The sequence below is a fragment of the Bombyx mori genome, chromosome 2 (assembly GCF_030269925.1).
Source record: "Bombyx mori chromosome 2, ASM3026992v2".
Lineage (NCBI taxonomy): Eukaryota > Metazoa > Arthropoda > Insecta > Lepidoptera > Bombycidae > Bombyx > Bombyx mori.
In genome coordinates this window covers 402470-414142 of record NC_085108.1, presented here as the reverse complement: position 1 = coordinate 414142, position 11673 = coordinate 402470, and the positions used below count along the sequence as shown (strand labels likewise).

Genomic DNA, 11673 nt, shown 5'->3' with positions numbered 1-11673 from the left:
TGTCCACACATCTAAGCAATAAATAAAAAAAAGGCAAAATATAATTTGCGTAATTACTGGTGGTAGGACGTCTGGCCAGTCCGCACGAACACCACCACTCCGCCTATTTCTGCCGTGAAGCAATAATGCGTTTTGGTTTGCAATGGGGTAGCAGTTGTACTATATTGAGACCGTTCATGTCTCAATGTAGATATCGGCGTTGACGTTGTTGATCTATGGGCTCCGGGGACCATTAGAGCAGTAGGTCGGCTGTGAGCTCATCCAACCATTTAGGCAATACATAACTAAACAAATGGACCACCAACATTCGTTGACGCCACGTGTCCCTGCAAGAGCACATCCTTTTAGTTTCAGGTCATGACGCGCCTACAGCTTACAGAAACGAATAAAGGACCAAGGATTCGAAAGAGTCCTCGAGTCCAGAATCTAGTTGGACAATTGAGATGGCTGGCTCCTAGGTGCTAGGTCCAGAGTCAGTAGACAAAGGCGTAACATGTACAGATTGAAAGACAAATAAAAGTATACGTTAACTTATATTTATTTATGTGTAATTACATTACTTTATGACATGATTGTCGGTACTTGAACCATTGCATCATGGTTCACTTGCGGACTAAATAATAACTAGAGATCCCGCAGTAGTCGAAATTCGACTATAATTAATTGGAATTCTAAGTTTGTACACTATTATGATTGTATTTTATACTTCTATAATCACAAATTTCGCCAAGACTACACTATAAAAAAATATTAACAAAGACAAACAATATTTAATCTATTCTCAATTTGACAACAGACGTCAAGAACAAAAGTTTGACAATAAATAAATAGTATGTATGCGTGTGTGCGTCAAATACATGGTATGTAGTATGTGTAATGTTTTCTTTATTGATTTAATGTATCTTTTATGCATTATTTTAAAAAAATATTAGCATTGTGCACTTCTTCTCTATATTCTCTATAAGTGTGGAAAATTTCATACTCCTCCGTCCGCGCAATTTTCGTAAAAAGGGATACAAAGTTTTTGATTCACGTATTAATATATAGATAATAATGGTTGGTTCGAAGTAAGTATCAGTTGAATGGAATATTTGAAATGTATTCAACTAATAATTATTTTTAGTAAATGTATCTTTTTTGATTGGTTTTGTTAATTTAAAGTATGTTTCAATGATACTATGTACACATATGGACTTGTTGTTGTCTGAAATAAAATAATTCATTCATTCATTCATTTATTCATTCATTTCTGTCATTCATTCATTCATTTGGGAGTAGGAAGTAACAAAGACAAGCTCGCGAACATGAACCCCTTTATTTGGAGCGCCCCTGGTCCCTGCTGGTCCTAGTGGCTGCCTCGTGCTGCACCAGCGTGGTGCCGTGCACCGCCACCATGTGCTTGTTCAGCAGCGGCCTGATGGTGAAGGCGCGGCGGCACAGCGCGCACACATGCGGCCTCGTGCCCGTGTGCTGGCGCTCGTGCGCGACCAGCAGGTTGTTGAACCTGAACCCCTTCCCGCAGGTCTTGCAGACGAACTGCTTGACCTCCTCGTGGCACTTGAGGTGCGGCCTCAGCCGGTTCTTCGACCAGAACCTCTTGCCGCAGTGGTCGCACTCGAACTGCTTGAACGAGCTGTGCTTGGACAGGTGCTCCAGCAGCGCCAGCTGCAGGGAGAAGGCCCGCTGGCAGATCCGGCAAACGTGCCGCTTAGTCCCGTGTAGTCTCTTGTGGCATCGCAAATTCTCTTTGCTCTGGAAGCCCTTGTTGCAGACGTCGCAGATGAAGCTGCGCGGCCTGTCAGGGTCGTGGGTGAGCTTGTGGGTCCTGAGGCGGGCCGGCGTGGCCAGCACCTTGCCGCACTGGTCGCAGGACCTGTCCCGCCCTTGCAGCGCTTTGGGCGGCGCGGGGGCGTCATATTCAAGCATGTGCTTCTTCAAGATCTTGTTGTCTTCGAAGATCTGTCCGCAGCCGTAGCACGGCGCCTGCGGACCCGACGTGTGCTCCTCGATGTGGGCCTTCAACTTCTTCTCGCTGGGAATTCTTTTGTTGCAGAACTGACAGAACTCTCTGGAAACGAAGACAGAACTCTCTGGTTTTACTCAATTAATAGCTAGCGGTTAATTCCTAAAGAAGATTAGTAAGGTTCTAAGCCTGTCAGTCAGCGTAATTTTTATTGCCTACATGGGTAGACGAGCTCACAGCCCACTTGGTGTTAAGTGGTTACTGGAGTCCATAGACATTTACAACGTAAATGCGCCACCCACCTTGAGATATAAGTTCTAAGATCTCAGTATAGTTACAACGGCTGCCCTGCCCTTCAAATCGAAACGCATTACTGCTTCACGGCAGAAATAGGCAGGGCGGTGGTACCTACCCGCACGGACTCACAAGAGGTCCTACCAACAGTAAAATAGAAGAATGCGGCAGTTCTATTAGTTAAAATTAGTTCTTGACATTTTGTTTAAATCCCGCCCAAAGACGCTCCCTACGATACTACTTACTTCAGAGACGGCTGGTGCTGGTGGACGTGCTCTACGAACTTGGCATAGTTCCTCATGTTTCTGTTGCAGTCCATACACTTTATGGCGAAGCATTTCTTGTGCTCTTTCTGCACGTGAGCCCTCAGAGGCACGACACCTTCAAAGCCCTTGAAGCAATCCTGGCAAGTCCACTTATACCTCATCCAGCCCTTGCGAATTTTGTACTCAACTTTTGGAGGGCGCTCCTTGGTCGGCGCTGCGGTCACGGCTTCAGGGATCTCAACCATCTTGTATATGGACTTGTGGGTGTCTAGGAGGTCTGTCGCAGGGAATATCTCGCCGCAGTAGGGGCAGGTTGTGGCCTCGCTGATCCCGTGCTCGGTTAAATGCGCGATACATTGGCCGGCGTCGTCGAACCTCTTGTTGCAATACGGACAGTAATTTCTGAGGAATTGGTTTCTTATTTAAATACCTGTACAAAATTGATCACCGAAATAAATACCGCTACGCTACTATGCCTAGACAGCAGAACATTTTTTTACATCAATAAAATTATGGCAGCGTGAATATTGTTGTTTTTTTTATGATTGAAGTATTACTGATGGCCCGGAGGCCTTTCCAGTTTCACCAGTACAGGTGGGCGAACAAGGCTCAGCCAGGAGGGGTGGGATTTGCTAACAGCTGCCCGAGCGCCTCCAAAGAAGACCTAACAACTCAAGAGTAGCTGTTTCGCGAATGAATCTACAACCGAATAATCGCGACCCACTGAGAAGATCCGGCGAGAAACTCAGCGAGCTGATGCATGGGTTAAGTTCAACGTCGAACTCTTTGCCGAGTTCGACGAGTACGGTTACCGGGACCCCTAAGCCTGCTCCGAGTGTTAGAGCTGAAGGTATCTAATGCAAGAGTTATTGGATCTGATGGATCCGTAAGGACGTGAATATTGTTGTTTGCCTCGAGAAATAATATTAAAGTATTCAATATGTCCCATTGGTTGTCTGACACGTATAAATGTAACGCATATTTCAGCAGCTGAACTATGCGGGGTGATGCCAACGCGTGCCAGCTCGCCACTGGTCCACTACCATTACTTGACGGTGCCTAATGATGATAGCTTTACAACTACCACTCCGGAAACTGAACGAGTCCACAGCGCGGTGCTTGCTCACCTATAAATATAAGACAATGTCAATAGCGAACAAAATGACACGCCCGCGTTGTAACATTAGGTCCAAGTCTCAATAGTATTGTGTAACAGTGAAGTCGTCGTGGCCTAAAGGATAAGACGTGATCGAATCTCAGGCGGGTACCATTTTTCTAATGAAATACGTACTCAACAAATGTTCACGATTGACTTCCACGGTGAAGGAATAACATCGTGTAATAAAAATCAAACCCGCAAAATTATAATTTGCGTAATTACTGGTGGTAGGACCTCTTGTGAGTCCGCACGGGTAGGTACCACCACCCTGCCTATTTCTGCCGTGAAGCAGTAATGCGTTTCGGTTTGAAGGGTGGGGCAGCCGTTGTAACTATACTTCAGACCTTACAACTTATATCTCAAGGTGGGTGGCGCATTTACGTTGTAGATATCTATGGGCTCCAGTAACCACTCAACACCAGGTGGGTTGTGAGCTCGTCCACCCATCTAAGCAATAAAAATAATAATATAACAAAAGAACCAAAATCAAATGAAATCTGTTTCATTTGGCCTTTCAGACATTGAATCGTCATGTCCGCTGCACTAGAACCCAGTATCCCACTGAGAACAATCGACAAGAAACTAAGGACTTGCTCTGTTCCAAATAAATTATTATGTTAGGTCCCACTATAGTTGTGTTATAGAATCGAAGCTTGGTACTCGTGTCTCGAGGTAACCACACTTACGTTGTTAAAGTCTATGGACTCTGGTAACCATTTAAAACCGGCCTAAGCAAAAAAAATAATTAAATCACACAAAATATACAAAATATTACTGAATCATTACGTATAATTTAAATAACCTTAACCAGAAGACGCTGGAACACATAATAGCTGGGTGGCAGAATGTAGGCAGATGTGGCTTCTACCAGTGCGGGTACTAATTACAATACAGTGTGCTTAATGCGAGTTTTTTAACGTTTTCGGTAACATAAAAGTTAACTCAAATATGTATACAGTTGGAAAAGCGTATGTCAAATACGTTTTTAATTAGTTAAATTGAAACCCGCTTGCAGATCCGGCATAGAATTTAAATTTAAGGAATCTTAAATATTAAGTGTATTATTATCTATGTTAAGGATATGAACACACCGGGCGTAAGTTAGGCCACGGCGCCGCGGCGACTTGTCAATAACAGCCACACCACTACTCTATTTTCCCGCTGAAACCTCAACAGGTGTTTACATAACAAAAAAAACTCATCTATACTAATCTACTAATATTATGAAGAGGAAAGAATTGTTTGTTTGTTTGTATTGAATAGACTCCGAAACTACTGAACCGATTTTAAAAATTCTTTCACTGTTTGGAAGCTACAAAATTAGGGATACTAAAACTCCAATAATGTAACCAAAGATGTAAAAAAATTACCTAAAATATTCTTTACATCGCTTGCCCTGCGAAAAAACTATTGATGATAGAATAAAATAATGCACTACGACTGTAGAACACATTATTATTTACAAAAAGTGTCGCGACAGCATATGGCTAACTATTATAGTTATTGCGCAATGAGTGTTCTTTTATTTTAAAAAATAAAACACCGTCAAATATCGTTGAAGTTTTTGTTAAAGACCCGAGCGGAGCCGGAGCGGGCCGCTTGTAATAAATAAAAATATACCTAAGGTCTTCCCGATGCCCTCTAACATGCTCGATAAACGTACTGAACGTGTTAAATCTCTCATCGCAGTCTGCGCATTTAAAACCAAAGCATTTCTTATGGTCAAATTTACTGTGGTTCCTCAAGTCGTTCATCGAGTCAAAAGCAACAGAACAATGTAAGCATTTCCACTTGTACGATTTCCACGAATACACAAAGACGTCAACCAGCGGCTGTGGTGTAATCTGTAATTCATTAACATTGAGATCATCGATAACTTCATTGTTGTTCCTCCTCTCGACATCGGCGTCTTCGCATAGATCTTCGGTTTCAATGTCGAACGATTCGGTTTTGACTTCAACGGTCATTTCGGGAATATTTTCCTTCTCGTACATTGCACTCAAAAGGGGTTGAGAATTTCTCGCTTTCGTAAAAAAATCATCTGCCGTTTCTAAAAAGGCGTAACACCCTCTGCAAACGCATCTTGGCAGTTTATTATTAGTTAAATCAACAAAATCAATTTTTAGGGATTCAATGATCTTCATGATTCGATCATTTAATTCTTCGTTCCTTGTCAAAACGTACAGCTCGTTTTCGGCTTTGTTTTCGGCACAAAAACGGCAATGGGATTTTTGGACGTTATCTAGTGCTATGTTGCTAGCCATGTTCATAAAATTATGTTTCCCCTTATTCCAAAACTACTTAAAACAACACATCGCGTATAAATAAAATAATCACGAAAATGTAAACACTAAAGGTCCTACAACACTGCATGGAAATTCAAAATCAATAATAACTTTCGAGTTGCTAGTGCTATAAATAATTTTGGAATAATCCGATGAAAAGTTAAACATGTTTAATGGAAGTGAAACTATAAGAGCGGCTTAAGAATTTAGAAATATGTTTTGTTACGGGAACTAAAAATGATTATTTTGTTACATAAAGTTAAATTTAGAAATCGACTAAAATCTACTTAGTACACTTACTAGCTAATAGCATCATTACGATGTCAAACTAGTAGAGTTTTCAAGTAGTTTGTACAGTTGGTATACAAGCAGTTAAAAAAAAAAAACAAATTTAAAAATGTAGAGACTGACAAAATCGTCCGTATTACTGAATTCATTCACCAAATGTCATCAGTGAACTCGTTCTACATTACCATTCAGGATATTTTCGCTTCATGATTCTGTACTCAATGTAATCATACGCACGGAATGAAGTTAAAACTGAGGAATCAAGATTTTACAATTTTATGATTTCATTTATAATACTAATTCTTATTTTAATTTATCTTCTTATTTTTATGAAAAATGGTATGGTATGAAATATAATCTCAGTAAAATGGTGGTCATTTACTGAGATTTTTTTCAGTGAACTTTTTGGAGGATCCCGAGACGTCACGTTCAGCAACTTTGCTTGATTTTCCCACATTTGTACACTTTCACAGATACTAAACATTTAATAAACCACCGTTATTACACATTTCAACCTGAAGAAACACTAAATAGACAAAATAAAAGAAATCGCACAACTTCACTCCTCGCGTTCCCGCCAAAAACTTCCCATTTAAAATACGATTTATTCATACTTCATTCAGGGTTAAGTGACAATAATATAACAATGGTATGAGCTACGTTTCCTTTGCCAGTGCAATTTCGGAATTAAGCAAAAAAGTCAAGTTTGTCATCTTTTTGATAGGTACCTTCTACTGAAAACGTTTTGTTTGTGTATAGAATTTATTTTCATAAATTATGTAATTAAAATATGGAGAACATCGAAATATCATATTGCAGATTCTGCGCCGAATCTAAAAGCACCGATAAACTATTAAACTTACAAACAGACTGTCAGAAACACGAAGAAGTGCTCTTAAAACTGGCCTTTCTTAACGCTGTTTACGTTGACGTTTCTGACAAGAATTCACTACCGAAAACGGCTTGTTTAATATGTTACGAGTCTTTAAACAAAGCTTACGAGTTTTTACAAAGCGTCAAACAAGCCCAGGATGTTTTAATTGGCTTGTTTAGCACATCAGAGGACAACAAATGCGACCTATCGGACGACGATCAAAACTCCGCTTTCGATGATTTTCTTAGTTTAAACGAGTCTGTGGACATTAAATTAGAAACTATAGCCCAGGAGAATGAGTCGTTGGTTGATTCCGTCGAAGTCAAAGTGGAGCCAAAAGAAGAAGTTGAAACAATTAATCCAACGTTAGACGTTCATCAGATAATTGGGGCAGCCCTACAGGTCCCATTCGATCCGGAGATGACTATATACGCCAAGGATGTATCGGACGTAGGAACCAAGGCTATTAAGAGTTGGAGTCAGTACCCCTGGATCTGTTCACACTGTAATATAGAGTTTATCAACATAGACATGTTGAGGTCACACTCCAAATTAGTTCATGGCAGATGCTCAGCTCTGTTCTGTGTTGATTGTAAAATAGGAAGAAAGGACGACTTTATGGCTTTTGTGAAACACGTCAGAAAACATAGAAAGTGTTTGAGGTAAAAATACTTTATATTCAAATGTATTTTTGTAACATTTATATGTTTAATTATTATATTAATTTTAGAATAGGTCATTTTTTAAAAGATAATGTTAAAGAAGTTAGAAGAAAAAAAAACAGTTTAATCTACTGGCAAGTTGTAATAATTAATTTAGATATCCACTGTCTTTTGACAGATTAACCGATAGCCTCAATAATTATAATGATTAATATTTACTTAGGAATTGCATGCTAGCAGCATTTAATTTTAATTTTTTTATATAACAGGTATTTAATACGATATCAAAGTTGATGGTACCTTGGTAGATGTAGTGGTGTGTGTGAAGGTGTAGATTACCAACAGCTAGCTTCTATGATAAAATATATTTGGCATTTAGGGCAAGGCCTGTAATGGGCCTTGGCCTATATGTCTTTATTTTCTGGTCGTGTAACACAGAAAATCCTAATTTAATGCTCTTGATTGTTTTGAAAAGCGGAACTTAAACATCATTACAATGCTCATTTTTTTAGGTCATCATAATTAGTCAAGTTCAATAAAAAAACCAAGCCTAATCTTTAATTAATTAAATCAAAATTTAATTGCTTAAATAAATACTTTCCAGAAACTTCTGTCACTATTGTGACTCAGAGCTTCAAGGAGACGAAACAATTAGTAGTCATGTCAAGCAACACTTTCAGAAGTCTCAAATAGCGTGTCAACTGTGTGGTGAGATACTTAGTGATAAACACAATTTAGAAATACACCTACAGGACTACAGCTTGATGAAACCCAAACGTAAACCGAAGAGGAAACCAGGCACTGCCATCACTATTGAAGACTTAACCTGTAGTATATGTAAGAAAGTGTATAAGAACACAAACAGCCTACGAGATCACATGAAACTGCATAATATAAATCGTAAGAGAGACTACACTTGTGATCGGTGTGGGAAGATGTTCTATAATAAAGGTACGCTGACATCACACATTATGACACACGACAAGATACGTCCTCATATCTGTAGGATCTGCAACAGATCATTCCTCTTTCCAAATATGTTAAGAAGGCATGTGGAAATGCATTCTGGTGTGAAACCCTACTCTTGTGAACAATGCGGTCGATGCTTCAGACTACCTTATCAGTTGAACGCCCACAAAATAGTTCACACAGACTCAATGCCCTACATTTGTCAATATTGTAACAAAGCATTTAGATTTAAACAGATTTTGAAGAATCACGAGAGGCAACACACAGGCTCCAAGCCATATTCATGTCAGTTCTGTAGTATGGAATTCACAAACTGGTCAAATTACAATAAGCATATGAAGAGGAGACATGGCACTGATACAGCCAAAAAGAAAATCACTCCAGAGGGCGTTTTTCCTGTTGACCCCATCACTGGACAGATAGTACAAGTAGAAGACCCAGCCGGTACTGAGGAGTGGAAGAGTAAGATCATGATACCCGGGAAACGGGGGAAAAAGAAAAGAGTCAAACAAATTGACTGAAATAAATTTAGTTATGTTGAGATAATTGATAAAGTTATGGTTTCAAAAGAAATCCCATATTTCTGAATTTCAGACAAATAATTTGCAATGATTTTATGCATTACACAAATTGTGTTCGTATCAGACAATTACCTCCACTTCATATCAAACAGTGGCACATTACAATCACAAGACAAGTGAACACAAGCAGTGTCTTAAGGTAAACGGGCAGTTTTGTACAAGTCTATAACTAAGTAGAGGTTTTACACAGGAATATTACAACTCCAACTGCTTGATTATGTCCACCAGGACACTTCAGTAATCACATAATCATAAATGGTTATTGCCTACATCTAAGGGGAAGCTTGTGCATTTTCTGCATGTATAAAATTAAATATGAGGAAAAAAAAATTGGAAATCTAAAGCACATTGGTTTGGTGTTAACAACCATTGTGTTCCTGTGTTAGCCCGGTAGCAGTTTGATTATTCTGTATTATTTTCGGATTAATCCTCAAACTTCTGGTGACTAGCTCATCAGAATTTATCCAAATGTTATCAAATAAAGCCCTGACAAAACACACATGTAAAAATGAAATAAAAAATATCTATTTAGGTTTCTGTGTGTCCATAATTAAATCATAATTTACATTATATAGACTACACAATGTGTAAACGTCTCTGCTGAAACGATTCACCACCTACACGTTAACGGGTACTAGAAACCGTTCAGATATTAACAAACATGCAGTGTGGGGTTTTCTGTGGCCAGCCCCTTGTAGAAACGACATGTCAATACAAGCCATTGTATGGTTTGTCTCGTTATTGTTATTATTCATGAGTATGTCCTTATTGCTCCTGTATACAAAATAAATAATGTGTTTGGGGCAGGTACCACCACCCTGCCTATTTCAGCCGTGAAGCAGTAATAATGCGTTTCGGTTTGAAGGGTGGGGCAGCAGCCGTCGTAACTATACTGAGACCTTAGAACTTATATCTCAAGGTGCGTGGAGCATTTACATTGTACATGTCTATGGGCTCCAGTTACCACTTAACACCAGGTGGGCTGTGAGCTCGTCCACTCATCTAAGCAATAAAAAAAATGGTTTTGTGGGTCATCATTTATACATAAAACTTATTAATGCATAATATTTGTATGGTCATTTTAGTCTTGACGTGCATAATAATATATACATATATAGGCAAAAAATAATTATTTTATAATTGACAACATATATCGGAGCACCCTGTAAAAAGAAGCGGCTCTGTGTTACGTCGCCAGGGACAACAAATGTACTTATTTACTTGATGTAACTGCACGTAATGTATCGCATAGTGAGATTAGCCGACGCGCAGAATGTCGGGTTCGACGTGCAATTGTTACTACTATAAGCCGCCTCAATAAAGAAACGAATCTAAAATGGCGTCTATGTACCTGCACTGACTGGAAGGATCAACAAATAAAAAGAAAGATAGAAAAAGTTGTTTTTTTTTTTTTTATTGCTTATATGTGTGGACGAGCTCACAGCCCACCTGGTGTTATGTGGTTACTGGAGCCCATAGACATCTACAACGTAAATGCGCCACCCACCTTGAGATATAAGTTGTAAGGTCTCAGTATAGTTACAACGGCTGCCCCACCCTTCAAACCGAAACGCATTACTGCTTCACGGCAGAAATAGGCAGGGCGGTGGTACCTACCCGCGCGGACTCACAACAGGTCCTACCACCAGTAAGTGACGTACCACCAGTGATAATTGAAAAAAAAAAAAAAAAAAAAAAGAGAATGTGTTTTACCTTATGCCCGGCAGAGGGGGGGGGAGTCTCATCTGGGATGCAACTTCCGTAGACACTTTTGCTCCCAGTCATCTAAGTCGCCCAACTCGAAAGCGAAAAAACTCGAGCTCAACAACAAAGCCAGAACTGATATTTTTTTTGCACGCAGTACGCGCCGTGTGCGACTAAAGACAGCAATAGTTTAGAGTGAGAGCGCATGATCGCTGCCGCCATTTTAGATTCGTTTCTCTATTGGCGCGGTTTATATAAAGAAGTGTTATTACAATCAGCGAATAAGCAGTCCGGCATCTGTTCATATATCTACGTAACGATATCATTGAACGTGTCGCGGACTGAGGACAACACCTTTGGCTTGTATACCAACCAGGATACAAACATGGTTTTGCTTCATTTGGACCTGCTACTAAACCTCTGTTCACTGTTCACCTGTGACGTCACAACTTGTCCCAATGAATTTATTTTATAAAACAATGTATAAATCAGACATATTGTATATAGTTCACTTGTTATTTAAAATAAGTGCAATTAAATTTATGAAATATTTTCTTGCTTTTTATTTTTAAATACATATATGTAAAGATATATATATCTTTACATGTTAGTGCCGTATCATGAGATC

The 11673-nt window shown here is 39.4% G+C and overlaps 2 protein-coding genes across 4 annotated transcripts; one reads left to right on the top strand and one right to left on the bottom strand.

Moving 5' to 3' along the window:
• Nucleotides 1–522: 522 nt before the first annotated feature.
• On the bottom strand, nt 523–6077 carry LOC101746751 (zinc finger protein 615). 3 transcript variants are annotated; one of them, XM_004924978.5, is made up of 3 exons: nt 5303–6077; nt 2503–2925; nt 523–2068 (listed from the first exon to the last, which is right to left on the bottom strand). In XM_004924978.5, the coding sequence occupies exons 1-3, from the start codon at nt 5950–5952 to the stop codon at nt 1315–1317; spliced, it is 1827 nt and encodes a 608-aa protein (XP_004925035.3). In that variant the 5' UTR covers nt 5953–6077; the 3' UTR covers nt 523–1314. The 3 variants fall into 3 exon arrangements, with proteins under 3 accessions (XP_004925035.3, XP_062528421.1, XP_062528424.1); XM_062672437.1 differs by having other exon boundaries at nt 5053–6063; XM_062672440.1 differs by lacking the exon at nt 5303–6077 and adding an exon at nt 4485–4991.
• Nucleotides 6078–6965: 888 nt separating this feature from the next.
• Nucleotides 6966–11597, top strand: LOC101742200 (zinc finger protein 791). Its single transcript, XM_004924950.5, has 2 exons — nt 6966–7791; nt 8396–11597. Exons 1-2 carry the CDS (start codon nt 7046–7048, stop codon nt 9279–9281), a joined length of 1632 nt encoding a protein of 543 aa, XP_004925007.1. The 5' UTR covers nt 6966–7045; the 3' UTR covers nt 9282–11597.
• Nucleotides 11598–11673: the final 76 nt, after the last annotated feature.